At 47.4% G+C, this 20,393-nt stretch overlaps 1 protein-coding gene across 5 annotated transcripts in view; it reads right to left on the bottom strand.

The window, feature by feature from the left end:
* The window catches only part of EDA (ectodysplasin A), a 52,243-nt gene extending 41,045 nt beyond the window's left edge, over window positions 1–11,198 (bottom strand). The window contains exon 1 of one of the 5 annotated variants that reach the window (XM_081847193.1): window positions 10,717–11,198. In XM_081847193.1, coding sequence (XP_081703319.1) covers window positions 10,717–11,055 — 339 coding nt within the window. In that variant the 5' untranslated portion in view covers window positions 11,056–11,198. The remainder of the gene's footprint in view (window positions 1–10,716) is intronic. The other 4 variants (XM_081847192.1, XM_081847194.1, XM_081847190.1 and 1 more) reach the window with 4 other exon arrangements.
* Between the last annotated feature and the right edge of the window lie 9,195 nt (window positions 11,199–20,393).

Below are 20,393 nucleotides of genomic sequence, written 5' to 3'. Positions count from 1 at the left end.
GATTTAATTTTGACAGAAATGATAAATAATACTAAAGAAACCCTTGTTTCTTGTCCAAAATTAATGTTACTAAATATGTTTTATGTCAAAAGAATTGGTTGTATATTTGCTCTTGAGAGCACAAGTAGTCATTGCAACACAATGGAAAACATCACAAAACCTTACACTGGATGCATGGTACCACTCACTCTGAAATAAACTCTAGTGGAGAAAATTACATATAATTTGTTATTTTGACAAGGACTAGAACCTCCAGACACTTAGGGGAAGGCTCTGGACATAGTGTATCTTGATTTCAGTACAGCTTTTGACAAAGTTCCCCATGACATTCTTGCAGAGAAGCTGGTAACTGTTAGGTGGATTTGTAACTGGTTAATTGACCAAACCCAAAGAGTGCTTACTAATGGTTCCTCATCCTGGAAAAAAGTCCCAAGTAGGGTGTTGCAGGGTTCTGTCCTAGGCCCGATGTTGTTCAACATCATCTTTATAATGTGTGCAGACTAGAGTAACCGAGATGATAAAGGAAACAAAGCCTGTTTTTATCTTTTGCTGGTCTGTCGTAACTGAGAGAATGAGTATGTGTACCCCTTACTTCTATAGTTGCCCTATTGCCTATTTAGCATGCTCACATCAAAGTGCAAGTAGATAAATAGGTATCGTTCTGGCGGGAAGGTAAATGGTGTTTCTGTGTGCTGCTCTGGTTTGCCAGAAGCGGCTTAGTCATGCTGTCCACATGACCCGGAAGCTGTACGCAGGCTCCCTCGGCCAATAAAACAAGATGAGCACCACAACCCCAGAGTCGGGCACGACTGGACCTAATGGTCAGGGGTCCCTTTACCTTACTTATGTATGTAGGTGCTTTTACCTTATGCTGGCCTATGACCATAATACAGATTCTTCTTTTTCAAGCCTTAGGAGGAACAGTGGAGGGATTTGGGTGTGCTTAGCCTGGATAAGAGGACTCTGAGAGGAGATATTATACTTAAAGGGCCTTCAAATCAAAGACAGAGCAAGCTTGTTTTCTCCTGCTCCAGAAGGTAGGACCTGAAACAATGGCTTCCAGTTACAAGAAAGGAGATTCTGACTAAACGTCAAGAAGAGCTTTCTGATGGTAAGAACTGTGGGACAAACTCGGAAGATGGTAGATTCTCCCTCCTTGAAGGTTTTTAAGCATAGGTTGGATGGCCACCGGCCGCATATGATCTAGTAGACATTTCTGCATTGCAGAGGGTTGGACTAGACCAGTGTTTCCCAACCTTGTGCCTCCAGCTCTTTTTGGACTACAATTCCCATCATCCCTTGCCACTGGTCTTGCTAGTGAGGGACGATGGGAGTTATAGTTCAAAAACAGCTGGAGGCACAAGGTTGGGAAACACTGGACTAGACAACCCTTAGGGCCACTTCAACTCCTCTATGATTCTAAGAACTATGGAACTCACGATCAAAGGAGGCAGTGAGGGCAGCCAACCAAGACGACTTTAAAAGAGAAATAGGCAAATTCATGGAGGGCTACCCATGGCTACCAGCTTTCACAGTTGGAGGTAGAAGTGCTTCTGAATACCAGTTGCAGAGAACCACAGGAGGGGAAAGTGCTGCTCTTGTGCTCAAATCCTACCTGTGGGTTTCTAACTGAGGCATCTGGTTGGCCACTGTGAGAACAGGATGATGTAGATGGTCCATCGGCCTGATCCAGCGGGCACATCTTATGTTATATACTTCTGTCACATCATTGGATGAGTGCCTTTCACCTGTGATGGCTGGCAAGACAGTGGCAGCCACACCTGGATCAGGAGAGCTTGGCTGCAGTGGTCCAGCTACTGGAGACTATGAAGCCGGGAATTATTCCCTTCCGCTTTGCCTGGAATGCTGAAGACTGATACTATCAACAGAGCATACCCTCTGCTTAGAGGCCTAACTGGCTGTGATTTGCCACCAAGCCAGATTTCATACAATTTATAGTGCTTCCAAGTCCTATCCCAGAAAGGTGGCCAAGCAGGATACCATGGTTGTTGGTATTGAAAGCTACCAAAAGGTCCAGCAGAACCAACAGGGACACACTTCCCATGTCCAGTTCTCAAGATGACCAAAGCCATCTCTGTCCCATTACCAGGTCTGAAACCAAATTGAAATGGATCTAGATAATCCGTCTTCTCCAGAAACCCCCGTAGCTGAGATGATATGCTCCAGTAAGTTGCCCAGAAGTCGGATGTTGGAGATTGGCCAATATTTATCCAATGCAGTGGGATTCAGGGAGGGCTTTTTCAATAGAGGTCTTATAGCTGCCCCCTTAGGAACACTGCAACCTTGCCTAGTTGTAAGGACGCTGTGACCACTCCCCTCACCCACTTTTGATGGGCCAGGAAAGGCAAGGTGCTGACACAGATGTGTTTGCTCTCACACTTCCAGGATCCTGCCCACATCCACAAATCGAAAAGTATCTATTAAACACTGGACAAGAAGGCCAAGGTTACATGCATATCTACTCTAGCATCCAAGTCAGAACAGAGCCAAGCAATCTTCTCAGTGAACTGCTAAGTAATTGTTCACAGTGAGCCATCGAGTGGTCTAAATTCTCCTCATGTGGGCCAGAGTGTAAAATACCCCTGACCATACAAAACAGTTTTGCTGGATGACTCCTCGCTGATGCAATGGTGGCAGAGAAAAAAAATTATTTGCTGCCACAATGCCATACAAAATAGGCCTTCAAATCGCCTGTGTTTGGTCGGACTCATTCAGAGTTCCTGCCAAAAGCACTCTAGTCCCCATCTCACATACTGCATGATCACCAGCTCCCTAGAGAACCATGGGCCTGGTTGCCACCCAGGTCATTTCTCCATCCCAAAGGTCTACCAGAGCTTGAAATAGGGTGAGCATATGTCTGGATTTTCCCCAGATATGTCCTCTTTTTAAACTTTAAAATTTCTGCCCAGGTGGATTTTTAAAATAATGCAAAATGCCCAGATTTTTTTCCTGCTGCCCGAGTACATCTGGTCTATGCTGTCCAGGAGGCCGCTGATGGCGGCTGCTCTAGGATGAAGAATGGGCGTGCAGCGTCCAGTGGTGGTGGTGCTACTGCTGCTTTGGAGAGCTCTGCAGCTTTATCATAGGCAGGTGCCAAAGTCGCAGAAGAAACTCTGGCAGCCAAGGGAGCGGCTTGCAAGCAGCAGCAGCAGTAGAGAGCAAGCAAGCAAGCAAGCAAGCATGGTGGGATGGGGTTTTCAAAATCGAGCGTGAGACATCCAAGGCCTTGCTTGCTGGGAAAGACGCCCGCGCTGGGCATGGGTGGAACTACCTTTATTGAAGGAAAAGAAAAGAAGAAGGGAGGGGAGGGTGCCACCGCCGCATGCCCCCACTTTCCCGTGGGTGTGCTCAGGAAATTGGGTTTTTCCAGCAGAGCTGAAGTGAGTAAGTCTTGCTAACCTCGCTGCACCTAATGCCACACATGGGCATGAAAAGCACCCCTGCCGTTACAACACTGATTGGATCGTGAATGTTAATCAGTAGTTTCCCCACGCTGCTTCCTTTCCCCAAATAGTCTCGCTTTTGAAATGGTGTGGTGGTTGGCTGGAAGACTAAGGTTGGGGGGGGGGTTAGATGTAACCCCAGTCGAAAGTCGGCAGGAAAGCCCGGCATATTTGGAGTGTGTGGCAGGGTGTGTGTACCAAAACAAAGCTATACCTTTCAAATTGGCCAAAGAGGATTTAAAATGTAGGTTGGCTGCTGTTGGGTAAAACTGTCTAATGTTTATTTGTCTGGTGGGGGGGGGGGAGAGAGGCAGGGAGAGAATGGAAGGTGGCTGGGCGACAGCGGGGGGGGGGGCTGAGGAGAGCATGGTGTATGCAAATAGGCGGAAAGGTAAGGCCCCAAATGCCTGCCTTGGCCAGGTGGTGCATCATGCAGCCGTGCAGTGATGGGGGAGGGAGGTGGTGCGTTTCAGAAGAGTCCTTGCCCCGCTCTAGGCCCCAGTGCAAATGTGCCTTTGTTTTAATCAGGCTCTTGCCAAATTTTGCTTTCCTTTCTTAAAAAAAAAATAAAAATCATCACGTCTTCTCTCCCCCACCCTGCCTAACCCAGCCAAATGTGGCATGTGAGACAAGTCCGCCACTCGCCCTCTCCTGCAGCGGCTCCAGGTCTCCTTGGCTCTGTTCTCCTCAAGTGCCTCTCTCCTTGCGCAGTGGCTTAATGGCAGGCACTCCCTGCTTCCCCCCACCTGCATCTGCAAACCTGACAACCGCCTGTAAACATGGGGATCAGAAACTGTGTCCCACCAATGTCAGCTTGTGGCTGCTGCCCCCTCTGCCCTGCCTGCCCTTCTCTTCTGTTCGCCAGCCCCCTACCCCTTACCCCACAAGCACACGCTCATGTATTTCTTTTGCTACCTGCTAGCTGGAGGAGGAAGAGGTCTCGATCTCATCGGAAGAATGGTTGAGCTGAGTTTTATGAGCAAAATGTTTGCCATTTTAAGGCACATTTAATGTGCACATCCCCCTTAATGAGCTTTCGGCTTTAAAAATATTTGTCATGTAATTTGTTTGTAATGCTTTTTTCTGTTTCTGGGAATTGATTAAAACCTGCCTGAACATTATTTTTTATAGGCAGACTTAACATATTAATGGCTGCCACTGAACTGAGTGGGCTATATTAGTGATTCTTAATCAGTGCTTGTTTTGCGGGCTGGTTGGCCTGGCAGGGGTTATTAATATGTTGAGAGCTTATTCCCCAGTAAAGGTAAACAACCCCTAGACGGTCTAAGGCAGACGTGTCCAAAGTCTGTTTCGGGGACCTAATCTAGTTTAATCCGGCCCCTGTAGCAGTTTATTTCCTGGGGTAAAATCCAAAAAAAAAAAAACCCCTAACAACTTTTGGGTAAAAATAATAAAAAAGCTCAACAGCTTCAATCCTAAAAAACTTGGGTCGGCCCTTTCGGCCCTTCACTTCACCAAATCTGGCTCTCTTTGATAAAAGTTTGGACACCACTGGTAAGCCGACCAAGGGGTGTGGTGCTCATCTCACTTTAGGCCAAGGGAGCCAGTGTGTGTCCACAGACAGCTTTCCAGGTAATGTGGCCAGTATGACTAAACTGCTTCTGGCGCAACAGGGCATCGTGATGTGTGCCAGAGCGCATGGTCATAAGGCAAATGTGTCCTCTTTTTTTGCTTGTCAAAATATGGCAACCCTACTTCAAAAAAATAAAAAAATAAATAAAAAAAACACACACACAAATGCCTGCCAAGGAAATAGGAAACTCCCCAAGAGCCACTATCGTAGTTGGTCCCCCACCACTGCAGAGGTTCTGAGTTCCAGTGAGTCTACACTCCACCAGGTAGTGATCTGACCATGACAGTGGAACTATAGAAAGTTCCTCCACTCTTAAGGTTACCATCAACCAATTCAGGACAGAAAACCAAATCCAGACTGTGCCCTGCAGCATGGACCGGGCCAGAAATTATTTGGGTGGGACAGACCCATGGTTTCCATAGCAGACATGGAGTCCTGAGCCACTCCTGACGCACCCAGTTATGTAAAGCAGACGTGCTAATATAATTTTTAAAATAATATATATTTTAAACTGCTGCTTTTATTCACATTTTGATTTTTTAGGAATACTTGCTTTTACTTCTTTTTTATTGATTATTTTATGCTTAGAGCTTTTTACAATTAGGTAGTGTACAATTCTGAAAGGTGCACGGGGTGCTCTGCTCTCTGAAAAGATGCAAGAGGTGCTCTGGAAGAACTGTTTACAGATTTACTGTCAGTTTTAATAGACATGATATATGCAACTTAGCCTGTGGGTATTTCTTACAAAACTTGGCAATGATCCATATACTATAAGCAAACAGAGGAAAACACCAGGAGAAGCTCTTAAGTGGCAAATTGGATGGGTTTTATCCTTTTGCTTATGAAGGTGCTTAAGAACATTATATCCCTGCATGATAAACCCACAAGCTCTTATTAGCTTGAAATTTGCTTGGTGTTTGTTTATTTATTTGCATTTCTATTTCATCCTTTCATCTCCAAAGAGCCCAAGGTGGCATCCAGGGTTCTCTCTTCCTCCTCATTTGATCCCCACAACAACCATGCTGTGACAGGTGTTAGAAACTCGGATACAGAAGCAAGGCGCCAAATGTCTCATTAAACCAAGGTTGCAGTCGCCAAAATGGAATGTCTAGTTGCCATTTGTAGGAATGACAGCTCTAAGGTCTTATTTTTCGAACAATGACTGTGATTGATTCTCAGTTAAATATCTGGCTAGTTCAGAAGAGCTAGGTGAAGAGCTTTGAGAACTTACGGTAAACAAGAAAAGTCATTTGAACCAGGGATAGTCCACATATACTTTGGAATTCATTCTGATTGTGCAGATGCAATATAACTGATAAGCGTTCTACAGGATGGGGTATTAGTGTGTGAAAACACAAGATCCAATGATTCCCAGAGGGTGAAGATGTCAGGCACCATCCTGGCACCCAGGCAACTTCACGTGGTTGCAAATGGTTGAAAACCAGGTGCATAATGTGCCTGGCAAATTTCAAACACTGGCTGTGAGGTAGGTTAGGCTGAGAGGCAGTGACTACCCCCAAGCTCAACTAGTAGGCTTCATACTTGAGCCTAACCTACCCCACAGGTTTGTTTTGAGGATTGGATGGGGAGGAGAGAATAATGCTCACTACCTTGAGCTCCTTAGAGAAAAAAGGTATGTAAATGCAAATAAATAAAATAAGATAATAGATTATGAGTGGAAGCCAAGGGAACACAGACACAGGGAGCTTCAGTTTCCAAAATAAAGCATATATATATATATATATATATATATATATATATATATATATATATATCTCCATTGTCTACCTGAAGAGTGATATGCAGAATGCAAACTTATTTCATGGATCAGGGCAGGACCAGGACAATCAGCCTTACCATGAGACTCCTTGTCATTTCAGCTTCTATATGAATTGCTATGCTTAGGTCAAATTATGAACAAGGGGAAAGAGCTGTAGTCCCCAACACACCCCACAGGGGGGCAATTTAATTTTTAAGGCGGGCAATTTGATTTTTAAGGGGGGCAATTTGAGAATGTTATTAACAGTGAATGACCTTTTAGGCTTCCTCTACATAAATAGGAGTTCATTTTTTGAATAATAAGTATTATATGTCACAGAGGGGAGACACCAGGATTTTAGTGATGCTTACATGGGGCATGGTCAAAAAAAGTTGGGAACCACTGGGTTAGAGCTAGTGTGGCATGATGGTTAGAGTGTCAGACAAGAACCTAGGAAAGACCAGAGTTCAGATCCGCACGCAACCATGAAGCTCACTGGGAGTAACCTTGGGGGCCAGTCATTGACTCTCTCAGCATAACCTACCTCACAAAGTTGTTGTGGAAATTAAATGAGATGGGGAGAACCATGTTTGCCACCTTGAGCCCCTTGGAGAAAAAGTCGTGATATAAATGCAACAAATAAATCTTGCCATTAAGAAAACACAGCTTCTTGTTATTCCAGAGCAGTGGTTTTCAACCAGTGTGTTGTAGCACCCTGGAGTTCCTTGAATGATGGTCAGGGGTGTCGTGGGCAACCCTGGCCTCTGTCCCTCTTTCCCTCTAAGAAGCAAGTGGGTGAGGGAGCCCAGCCAACCAGTCTGTCAGCCCTGGCTGTTGGGAATGGGCGGACAAGTGGGAGGCCGGGCAGACAGGCAAGCAAGCAGCGCACTGGCTTTCCTTGTGCTGGCTGTATGCAATGCCTGCCTCAGAGCTGAGTGCCCAGTGCTCAAAGGGAGTCCTTCCAGCATGCAGGCCCGGCAGCGATCCCTGTTGCCTCCCAAGGTGAGTAAGGTGCAAGTCTCATGTTCACCTTTGGCCAGTCTCTGTCAGGCCACTAAGTCTGGGGGCATCCTCTTTCCAGGCCCCTATGGGGCGACATGAGGATGCACATCTTTTTGGGGAGTGTTGCTGCCCAATGAGAGAGGAGTGGAGGCTGAGGGAATGCTCCACAAGGGAGGATATTTTAAAGGGTATGGGGCTGCCCGCTCTACAGGCAAGGGGCACCCAGCACCCAAGGGGAGACCTTCTGCCATGCAGGCCTGGTGGCACCCAAGGTGAGGTGCAGGGCTCATGTTCACCTTTGGCCAGTCTCTGCTGGGCAGATAAGTCTGGAGGCATCCTCTTCCCAGGCCCCTGGGGGACACAGTGTGAGCTCTCTTTGGGGCAGGGGGGCAGCTCAGAGATCAGGGGCAGCAGCAGTGGCTGCCCTGAGGACTCCCAAGGAGAGGAGAGAGGAGAGGAGGCTAAGAGAACACTCTACAAGGGAGGGTGTTCAAAAAAGGGTGAGAGGTTGACAGCTCTGCAGGCAAAGGGTGACATAACTGGGCTTCTGAGCCTCACATGGGAGCCGCAGAAAGAATGCAGTTGGTCAAGGGAGCCACGAACTCAAAAAGGTTGAAAACTTTTGTTCTAAAGCATCGGTCTTCAGCTGAGAGGTTAGGAGACACTTGCAGTTTGTGGCCTGATGCAAGATAATTCGCAACAGGAGCCCTACCACCTTGCAGACATAGAGTAAAAAGAAGGTCCAGAAATGCATGTTTGGATTAAAAGTGGGTCCTGGTTTTGAAAAGGTTGAAGATACTGCCAAATGACTGCATACAACTCTGCTGACCATAGTGGTAAATTTGTTCACCCATTTTTAAAAGACGGATAGCTCTTTTTAAGTATCAAATCATATCTACAGTTACGGTTTATTACAACAAACAAAGGAGCCCCCTTCAAATCTAGGCTAAAACGTGTTACATTAAATGGGGGGCGGCGAGAGATTAGGTAGATAATACAGTGGTACCTCAGGTTACATACGCTTCAGGTTACAGACTCTGCTAACTCAGAAATACTACCTTGGGTTAAGAACTTTGCTTCAGGATGAGAACAGAAATCGTGCTCCGGCGGCGCAGCGGCAGGCCCCATTAACTAAAGTGGTGCTTCAAGTTAAGAACAGTTTCAGGTTAAGAACGGACCTCCGGAACAAATTAAGTACGTAACCCAAGGTACCACTGTATAAGAGCATTAGAAGAATCTGGCTGTTTGATTAGGCCAGTGGCCCATCTAGTCCAGCATCCTGTTCTCACAGTGGCAAAATGCCCATAAGAACCTAGGGATCTAAATAGACTGTCTCTGAACCTGAAGTTTCCATAAAAGCATTAGCAGAGCCCTCCTGGATGAGACCGAAGGGGACCCATCCGGTCCAGCATCCTGTTCTCACAGTGTCCAAACAGACACCTCAATGGGAAATCCACAAGCAGGATTCCAGAACAGGAACAATGATCCTTTTAAAAATAAGTGTTAGATGGGGCTGCTTGTCTTGAAATGCAACAACTTCTCCAGATCAGATCAGAAGAAATCAGAGCAACAGCCTGAAATAACAGCAGCTGCCCATAACTATTCATTTGGTCTTTACCAGGAACCCAAAGTTACTGCTCACATTTGGGCAGACTTAAGGCATTTTTAAAGAACAACAACGAAAAGTTCATGGAGTACAGAAGAAAGAAACTGACCCAGTCAGTTCATTTGGGCATACAGAGCAGGATCCTCCTCAAAAGCTGAAAATAGGCATCTATTTTATGGCCAGTCTTTGCCAAGCACACAATTAATTAGCACAGCCTGGAAGTTGGTGGTGTTTTGCAACTGGAAACCATAAATTGCAGTGTCTCATATTGGTATAATTATTGGGGGTGGTGTGGAGAGAACGCCTCACCACTACCACCACCACTACAATGTTCACATTCACATGGGTGACACAATTACTTGTAGAACCTCAGAATTGTAGAGTTGGAAGTGACCAAAAGGGTCATCTAGTCCAATCCACCACAGTGCAGGAATCTCAAGTGAAGCATCCATGACCTATGACCTATGTCCATCTGACTTCTGCTTAAAAACCTCCAGCAAAAGAGTCTGCCAACTTCTTCAGAGGGAGTCTCTGTTCCACTATTGATGGCTCTTACTATCAGATGGCAGGGGTGCCAATTTGAATAAAATCTGGGGGACAGATAAGCCCCTTCCCAAATAATTGATCACATCATTTGAATGGCAGTGCCCTACAACTTGGGGGCAAAGGGCTAGACCCCCTCAAATATTTTATGGGGGGAGCAAATTGACCCTGACCCCTAGGAGTTGGCTCCTTTGTCAGAAAGTAGTGTTTAGTCGGAATTTCCTTTCTTGTAATCACAGACACTCACTTGCTTATGTGCTAAACTCAGTAAACGAGCGCTCTCCTCGGGAGAAGGTGGCATCGTCTCCTCCTTCACTGGAGGCTTTTAAACAGAGATCGGACAGCGTCTGTCCGGGATCTTTTAGTTGTGAGTCCTGAATTGCAAGGGTGCTGGACTAGATGATCCTGCGGGGCTCCCTGCAACTCCACAAAAGTTACTGCCTGCTCTACGAAGCCGCCGCCCCGCCATCGCCGCCGCCACAAGGCGGGCTGCCAAACCACGATCTCCCTGAGGGTTGTTGGGGCCAACAGCGGCCTCCCGCTTCCCCATCCCTCTTCAGCTCTGGACCTGCGACCCTCCCGCCCTCGGACTCCAACTCCCGTCACTCCCCGCCGTGGCGGCCAGGGCCCAGGGACGCTGGGAGCTGGAGTCTGGCAGCCCATTTGCAGCGGGCGAGAGCGCGCCGCAGGGCCCCCGTGCGGCCCCTCCAGCGCCACCTGCGCCCCACCGACCAACCGCCGGACCCACCTGCTGCTGCTGCTGCCGCTGCCTGCCGGACTCTTGAGCGAAGCGGTGCTTGGGCCGGCCGGGACCGGAGACCTCGCCCGCCGCCCCCCCGTCCTCGTCGTCTGCGGTCCGCGCGGCGCTGCTCTGCCTTGGCGGCCAGGCGGCCTCCGCCTCCCGGCGGCGCAGCTCGGAGCGCAGCTCAAGATAGCAGCCGAGCGTGAGGAGGTGCAGCGCCAGCGAGAGCGCGAAGAAGCCCGACAGCGCCCGCCCCACGCCCCTCCGGGCCCCGCCGCAGGAGCCGCAGCCGCTCCCGCCGCCACCTCGGCCTCCTTCTCCTCCGGCTTGCGGCTCTGAGCCCATGGCGCCGGCCCCTGGGGGCGCTACTGCGGCCTGCCCATCCCGGCTGCGGCCCTCCTGCTCCTCCGTGGCTGGGTGCCTGGCTGAGCGGCCGGCCGGGGCTGAGCGCGGCTGTCTCCGCCTCCCTCGACGGCCGCTCGGGGCGTCCGGGCTCCGGAGGCGGGGGCGGGGCGGAGCCGGGGGTGGAGCCTCCTCTGCGCCGGAGGGGGGCCCGAGGGGCCGCTTTGTGAGGGGCCCAGGGGTCGCAGCTCCCGCTGGGCTCCCCTTCGCCGGAGCCTTCTGAGCGGGCAGTCTGCTGGGGGCGCTGCAGCCAGATGGCCCTGCCTACTGCTGCCTACACTGGCTGGCAGCAGCGGCGCTCCGGCTTTCCAGGCGAGAGGACTCCTCCAGCCCCTGCCTGCAGATGCTTTCGCGTACTAAGCCCTAGTGAAACCTCCTTACGAGGCGGCTGCTCAGCCGCAAGGGCCGCCCCCTTAGCGGTTGGAGGGCTGCCGCCAGACCGCCCCCGAACCGGAGTCTGCCCGCGACCCCCTTCGCTCCCGCACCTCTTGCTGCTAGGCGTGCGGGGAAGTTGCGATGCTGGGGTGAACCCAGGCGCCTTTTGAGGGACGGCAGCGCCTCCTTGGGGCTCATCCCCTCCTCCCTTACGTTAAGGGGAAAGTCGACTCCTCTGATCCGATGCCCTCTTCAGGAGTGAGACAGAGACGAACTCTTCCAACAATGGGAGAGCAGAATAGAATCATCTCCTCGGGCAGAATAAGAGCGGAGGTGCAGCCTCTCCCGTTTTTCCGGCTTAGGAACATAAGTAGAGCCTGCTGCATCAGGCCAAAGGGGACCGGCTAGCCCAGCATCCTTGTCCTCCCAGTGCCCTTTATGGGAAACCAGCAAGCACAATTCCAGCACGTGAGCACTTTAACCTCCTCGTGCAGTTTCCAGCAATTGGGATTCAGAGCATTGTTGCATCTGACCATGTAGGCAAAGCATAGCGTTATAGATTTGGGTTTAAAATAATAAATGGTAGGATTTTGATGATTTGGGATGTGGAGGAAGAAATGCAAACTGCAAAGGAATTCCTGGGCTAACCTACGCAAAATGACTTGGCCAAGCTAGGGCCATTAAGAAACAATGGAGGGCCTTTGAGGGCCATTGGCAATGCTAGAGTATTGTCCTTACCCCCTGCCCTGAGGTGTGAACAGAGACAGGGATTTGGAAGGTTGCCAGGGTAACTGTGTCTTTGAAAAGGGAGTCTGGAAGCAAGGGGTTCTGGGAAAAAGAAGAAGGAAGAGAGACTGAGATCCATCTTTGGGCAGCCTGGCTGCAGAACTGACTGGGATAGATGCCTTGGGCTCCATAGCTTCATTGCTGTGGGGGACAAGCCCCTTCTGCAATGACCATGCTGTAAGATCTGGACTCCCTCCCTGCAGACTGAAGGTGTAAATAGGTGAATAAAACATATTTCTTACATTGACGACAGTCTCCACTGTTTCCTCAATTATCCAAAGGACCAAAGACCCTGGGTGGGTGCCTGGAACATCACAGGCTTTTGCCGCCACTTGGCAGAGAGGCGAGGGGAGGCACCCAACTTTTCTAACAATAGCAATTGTGGGGAGCAGCCATTGATGGCCTTCTCCTCTTCCACAAACTTGTCTCATCCTCTGTTAAAGTCATCTAAGTTGGTGGCCATCATTGCCTCCTGTGGTAGGGAGTTCCATAGGTTAACTTTGCACTGCGTCAGGAAGGATTTCCATTTTTGTGCCCTGAATCTCCCAACATACAACTTCACGGGATGCCCATAGGTTCTTCTGTTATGAGATTGGAGGGGGGGAGCTTTTCTTTGTCTACCTTCTCTGTGCCATGCATAATTTTCCACACTTCTATCATATCATCTATTACTGTACTTGCTTTTTCTCTGAACTAGGTAAAGGGTAAAGACCCCTGACCATTAGGGCCAGTCGTGACTGACTCTGGCTCATCTCGCTTTATTGGCCAAGGGAGCCGGCGTTTGTCCGCAGACAGCTTCCGGGTCATGTGGCCAGCATGACTAAGCCGCTTCTGGTGAACCAGAGCAGCACACGGAAACGCTGTTTACCTTCCCGCTGGAGCGGTACCTATTTATCTACTTGCACTTTGATGTGCTTTCGAACTGCTAGGTTGGCAGGAGCAGGGACTGAGCAACAGGAGCTCACCCCGTCACTGGGATTCGAACCGCCGACCTTCTGATCAGCAAGTCCTAGGCTCTGTGGTTTAACCCACAGCGCCACCCGCGTCCCTTATTTTCTCTGAACTAAAAAGTCCCAAATGCTGCAGCCTTTCTTCATAGGGGAGCCATTCCACCTTCTGGATCATTGTAGCTGCCCTTTTTTGAATTATTTCCAACCCTGTACAGTGGTACCTCTGGTTGCTGACAGGATCTGTTCTGGAGTTCCGGTCGGATCCCGAGGTTTCTGCAACAGGAGTGACGGCTTCTGCACATGTGCACGGCGAAACACTTCCAGGTTTGCCGCTTTCGCAAACCAATGGTAACGTAAGCCGAGGTGCTGCTGTAATGTGCTTTTTGAGATGACCAGAACTGTCCACAGAATTCCAAACACAATCACACCATATGTTTGTATAACGGCATTATGATACTTTATTTTCAATCCCTTTCCTAATCCCTAGTATGGAATTTTCCTTTTCCCTCTCTCTTTTTTCTTTGATAGTAATGTAGCCTCAGAAGAGCACTCAGACTGTCGTGATCCAGATATCAAAAAATCTGATCACTCATTCAAATGCACATCCATGCACGTGGTAGGAGAATGAGAGGATTCACCTCCAACATAATCCCAGAGTCAAATTCAGTACAGGGTTTTCAAGCAAAAAAAATTAAACTCTAGGGAAGAAGGTTTCATAAATATTACAATTACTCAGCCGACTTTCAGCACCTAATTAAAATGCAATTTGGCACCTGCCACAGCTGGGCTTGCCAACTCCCACATTTGAGGGATTGCAGCTCTGTCCTTCTCCGAAGCCAAGAAACTCCACGTCAACACCTGTTGAGTCATATGCCTGAAATTCCAGCCGCCTGCTTGCCACATGATTCCTCTTCTTGCATTCTCTTGCATCTCTGAGCGGGACACTGCTGGCTTCTTCAACGAGAAAATCAGTTTAAGATGGTCTCTCTACACTCTTTGAAGGCATCTCTGATGGAGATTGTCATCATTCATCCACTGCCAATTGCTGGCTTGCCCCGACAGCTTGGCTAGTTCTGTTTCTTGCTGGCCACCAGTGCTTAGATTTCTAATCTGGAGGAGCTCAGGCTTAGGCCTTTTGGGGAGGCCTTTCTGCCTGGTTCCAGGCTAAGGATGTCGCATAATCAAAGTGGAAAGGCTTTGACAACACAGTGCTGCACTGAGGCAAATAGCTGTAGGTGGAAAGGAAGAATACTGCAGAAGAATAGAATCTTATAATTGTGGTGTTGGAAAGGACCCAAATAGTCATCTAGTTCTATCCCCTGCAATGCAGGAATTGTGGCTAAAGAATCCCTGGTGGATGGAGAACCAACCTCTGCTTAAAAGCTCCAATAAAGGAAAGTCCACCACCTTCCCAACCACTTGAAGAAAATCGGGATCATTTAACAAATAACCCACACACCTAAACCTCCCCCTACCTTTAAAAATGCAGGGAATGTTATATATCCTGGAAATTGAGATCTGTTCTGCAGAGACCCCTGAATTGGACTGGTCCCAACACCAACCGAAACAAGGTCTTCATTGGAATTACACCAGGCACCTGCAGCCAAAGGTTTCATAGAACTGTAGGGTTGGAAGAGAACACCAAGGGCCATCTAGTTCAACCACCTGAAATGCAGGAATTTTGATGTATAGACAACCAATTTGTTTAGCAGTTGCCTCGGAGTTCCATTGGCCTCCCATTATTTTCAATGTCTGCATGAAACTGCTGAGAGAGGTCACCTGGGTCCTTGGGCTGAGTTGTCACCAGTACACACAGGTCTTCCTCTCGTCTTCTGCTACTCAGGGAGGCAGTGGAAGTCTTAAAGAGGCACCCCGAAGGAGTTCTAAAATGGATCAGGGTGAAGACCTGTTGTTTGGCCAGAGCTCTAACCTACTTAGAGATTTGCAGCCTAACACATCAGGTCCACCATTTGGGGAGTCCACCTGTGATTAACATCATTCAGAGGTAGGGATGAATTTAGCAGCTGTGACAGCTTCCCCAACTGCAACCCAAAAAGGAGAAAGCAGATCTGCACTCATTTACTATCATGTTTAGGGTATGCGGGACGCGGGTGGCGCTGTGGTCTAAACCACTGAACCTAGGGCTTGCCGATCAGAAGGTAGGCAGCTCGAATCCCCATGACAGGGTGAGCTCCCGTTGTTCGGTCCCTGCTCCTGCCAACCTAGCAGTTCGAAAGCACGTCAAATTGCAAGTAGATAAATAGGTACCGCTCCAGCGGGAAGGTAAACAGCGTTTCCAGCGGCTGCTCTGGTTCACCAGAAGTGGCTTAGTCATGCTGGCCACATGACCCGGAAGCTGTACACCGGCTCCCTCAGCCTATAGAGAGAGATGAGCACGCAACCCCAGAGTCGTCCGCAACTGGACCTAACAGTCGGGGGTACATTTACCTTTACCTTTAGGGTATGTTTAGCCTGGAAAGGAGGAGACTGAGAGGTGATAGGATAGCCATCTTCAAATATCTAAAGGGCTGTCACATGGAAGATGGAGCGAGCTTGTTCTCTCCTGCTCTGAAGGGGAGAATGCAAACCAATGGATTCAAATGACAAGGCGCTTCCAATGAAGCATTAGGAAGAACTTTCTATTGGTAAGAGCTGTTTGACTGTGGGACAGACCCCCTTGGAAGGTGGTGGGCTCTTCTTCACTGGAAGTTTTTAAGTAGAGGTCAGATAGTCATCTGTCAAGGATTCTTGAGTTGCAATTTTTACATTGCAAGGGGGTTGGACTAGATGATCCTTCCAATGCTACACATCCATGATTCTGTCAATACTAGACAGCACTGGCATCTGTCTATATCAGGTTGCCTTTAAAGGCAGACCAGAAATTTCAGCTGCTGCAACATTCAGCTTCCTGAATGCAGTGGGGTAGGGTAGGTGCTTTGATACATACCACACTGGCTTTGCGTCAGTTGAACTGGTTACCCATTCTTGTCTGGGCTCAACTTAATGTGTTGGTACTGACACTTAAAGTGCCGCATGGATTGGGACTACCTACAACGATGCAAACCTGTATAGGACCCTGGGAAATCTGTTCTCTGGCCCACCGCTGAGGCCAATCAGGCTGGGGGGACAGGGCCTTTTAAGGAATGGCTCCACAGTTGTGGAATTCTGTTCCCTGAGAACCGCCCTTCACGCTTCTCTTCTGGCTTTTACATGGGGACTTATTCATTCCTCTAGCCTTCTTTATTTCTAACCTTCTTCATTCCTTCTTCACTTTTTATTCATCTTTTTGTGGTCCTGTTTTAAATCTTTGGTTGCTTATTAGCATGTTTGTTCAGCTGTTTTAACATTTGTGTTGCATGTGGTTTTGCAAGGCAGCAATGCTGCTTAATACCGATTGCTGGAAACTGCAGGAAGGGAAAGTGCTCTTATTTTGTTTTAAAAGTAGGAAGTGTAAGTGAAAAAGTTAATAAATAGCAAAACAAGGTGTGAAATAATTGTGGGTTTTTTCTTGCTTCTTAAAGATTTTTTTTAAAAAAAATTTATATGATAGACAGGGCCTTGCAGAACCAGGCAGAGGCCCAGACCAGGTAGATAATGTGCCCCTGCTTTTTTTTTACCCTGGGGATAACTGAAGTCTTATAAATTAGTAAGTATATAAATAATTTTCACAGAAGTTATGCTGACAAATAATTTTATTTCAAGGCTTGAACCGTATCTGCATATAAAGACAACATGGAAAATATAGATATACAATATGTTGACCGAGGCCCCCTTTGGAATCGGAGGCCCGGGACAAGTGGCCCATATGGCCCCCCTCTGTCTGGGCCTGATGATAGATGATACAGTGGTATCTCGGGTTAAGTACTTAATTTGTTCTGGAGGTCCTGAAACTGTTCTTAACCTGAAGCACCACTTTAGCTAATGGGGCCTCCTGCTGCTACCTGAAGCACTATTTCTGGGTTAGCGGAGTCTGTAACCTGAAGTGTATGTAACCTGAAGCCTATGTAAGCTGAGGTACCACTGTATGTCTCTTTTTAGAAATACCAGTTCTCATGATTCACTTGTTCCCCCATAGTGCATAGTGCAGGTATGGAACTCGCTGCTGCAGAAGGCAGCGATGGCCACTAACTTGAATGAAGATTCAACAAATTAATGAAGGAGGGAAGGCTTCAGTGTCTACTAGCCACTTGGTAAGTCTCATTGAGTCTGTGGGTAAATATGTATAGGATTGCAGGCTATTTAGCATTCAGCTATTCCATGCATCCACCTTCCCTTTTAATTTTTGAATCAGCTCAGAACCTTCTAGATCTAGTATCATTGCCTCCTTTTTTTTTTTTTAAGAGCACAGGAGTAGAATGAAATGCTTCCAATAGATCCCATTCTGCTTGCCCCTCCTTTGCTCACACCCTGCCCTTACTCAGTCTCGTACACCTGTTTTGACTTGCCCCACCTGTGACTTGTATTGACACATGTTCCTGGGGTTAGGCAGCCTGGAGGCATCCTGTCTGGTAGCTGCTTCTGCGCCCCAAGCCCCCAGTTACATAAATAGCCCAGATGTTGCAATGGAAACCCACAGGCTTTCTAACCCTTGCTTTTGGGCAAATAAAAAAACAAAAAAAACAAAAAATCAGTTAGTTCAGAATTAAATCATCCTCTACAAAAAGTCAAACTCTGCAAACCCTTCCTAACAAGGCCTGCCAATTCCACCCCCCCACCCCCCAAGAAAGCATGCAAAATGCTGTGGGGAATGAAGTATGCATTTGAGAGCACCTCACAAAAAACTAGTAATTGAGCCAGTGGTATGTGTGTGTTTTTTTTTTAAAAAAAAGATTCTAGGGGGTTTACTAGATTGCGAGCAAAACATGAATCAGCAACGCTAAAAAGACAAATGTGGTTCTAGGTTGCATCAACAGCAGTACAGTGTCCAGGCTGTGAAAAGTAGAATCATAGACCTGTGGAGTTGGTAGGGACTGGTCCAAATCTCTGCAGTGCAGGAATTTGTTGTGTTGTTGTTGTTGTTGCTGTTGTTTAGTCATTTAGTCGTGTCCAACTCTTCGTGACCGCATGGATCAGAGCATGCCAGGCACTCCTGTCTTCCACTGCCTCCCGCAGTTTGGTCAAACTCATGCTGGTAGCTTCAAGAACACTGTCCAACCATCTCGTCCTCTGTTGTCCCCTTCTCCTTGTGCCCTCCATCTTTCCCAACATCAGGGTCTTTTCCAGGGAGTCTTTTCTTCTCATGAGGTGGCCAAAGTATTGGAGTCTCAGCTTCAGGATCTGTCCTTCCAGTGAACACTCAGGGCTGATTTCCTTAAGAATGGATAGGTTTGATCTTCTTGCAGTCCATGGGACTCTCAAAAGTCTCCTCCAGCATCATAATTCAAAAGCATCAATTCTTCGGTGATCAGCCTTCTTTATGGTCCAGCTCTCACTTCCATACATCACTACTGGGAAAACCATAGCTTTAACTATACGGACCTTTGTTGGCAAGGTGATGTCTCTACGGACAGCCAATTCGTTTGGCTGTTACCTCATGGTTTTATTCGTCTCCCATTCTTTTCACCATGTGCATGAAACTGCTGGGAGAGGTATTCTGGAATCTTGGGCTGAGTACATGCAGGTGTTCTGTTAGTTTCCTGTTACTGATCTCAAGGATGCCGGACTAGATGGACCATTGGCCTGGTCTTATGTTCTTAGAAAGGCCTTTGGTCTGATCCCGTCACTGCAGGCCTCTTCCTCTGTTCTTATGGCCACCAGAATTATTCACAAGTCTGGGAACCCAGCCTTTATTTTAAGTGTGCTTTTAAAACAGAAAAAACCCTCTTATTTTACCTTTACAATAAAACAGCAATTGAAAAGAAAGCAGCACCTGTCCGAGGACCAATGAAATGTTGCCAAATGTCTTGTGGAATTGTTTGGAATTTACTGCTCTCTGTAAAGCTATAAAGGGACATCATCAAAGGCATCCTCTGGGGATCCCACAGTTTCTGGGAACATGTCCTTTGTTATGCCCTTGTAGATTTATTTTTGTAAAGTTTTTGTTGTTATTTTAAATTCCTTTTACAATGTATGTAAAACAGAGGAAACAGTTCTAACAACAGATGAAAATCAAAAGATGAAAAACCTATAAAAGAGACACATAGAATGAGTACACTTGCACAGGGGTTAAAATAATGAAGTCTGAGTAAAGAACATCAGCATTATCTATCAAATGTAGTTCTAGATTTGCCAGGATTGTAATTAGCTTGTCTTGAAAATGATGGTTCTGTTGTAATAAGGGAATGCCAAATCATAAAAAAAACACCTGGAGGTTCTAGTCCTTTTTGAAATCTCAGAGTGAGTGGTACCATCCAGTGTAAGATTTTGGGCTGTTTTCCATACTGTTGCAATAACTATTTGAGTTGCCAGGATTATATAAGACCAATTCTTTTTATCATATATATTTACTGGCATCATCAAAAATATTCAGTAACGTTAATCTTGAACAACAAAAAGGGTTCTTCAGTAATGTTTGTCATTTCTGACAAAATTTAAACTCCAAAACCTTAAATCAATTTACATTGCCACAACAAATGATATGTGCCCTTGTGCATTTTACCTATACGGCTGAGGGAGCATTAAACAGGGCCCCTCAGATAATGTATTTGTGCTGTGAAATAACAATAGATTCACAGAATTGTAGGGCTGGAAGGGACCTCAAGGGTCATCTAGTTCAACCCCCTGCAAAAAGAGCAATCCTCCAATTCGGAAGCTAATTCAGGTTGAGGGCCATGAGCCACTCAGGACTTTGTCACTACCATGTGGCAGAGGGTTTCCTTCACCTTTAAAGAGCACCAGTGTGGCTTGAAAAAGCAATACCCTACAGGCAGCAAACATATCATCTCATAATTTCATTTTCATATCTCACTGTGAATAATGAATAAATATCACATTCTTCTCTACTGGACCTATGCCAGTCTTCCAGTGATAAAGGCTTTTGGAAGGCCCCCAAAACCCATATTTCTTCCACTGGCCTTTCAAGCATGAGGTTTATTACCTGGGCAATGGTCTGGTTGAGTTATGTCTCTTCTGGCTCAGCTTAAGAATATTGTGATGAGTTTGAGGGCCTGAGTTTGGTTGATACCCCTGGATACCCCCAAGCCTGTGATCATAGAACTCTAGAGTTGGAAG

This window comes from Podarcis erhardii (genome assembly GCF_964252035.2).
Source record: "Podarcis erhardii genome assembly, chromosome: Z".
Classification (NCBI taxonomy): domain Eukaryota; kingdom Metazoa; phylum Chordata; class Lepidosauria; order Squamata; family Lacertidae; genus Podarcis; species Podarcis erhardii.
Note: the sequence above shows the minus strand (reverse complement) of the source record. Positions and strands in the feature narration are given on the sequence as shown.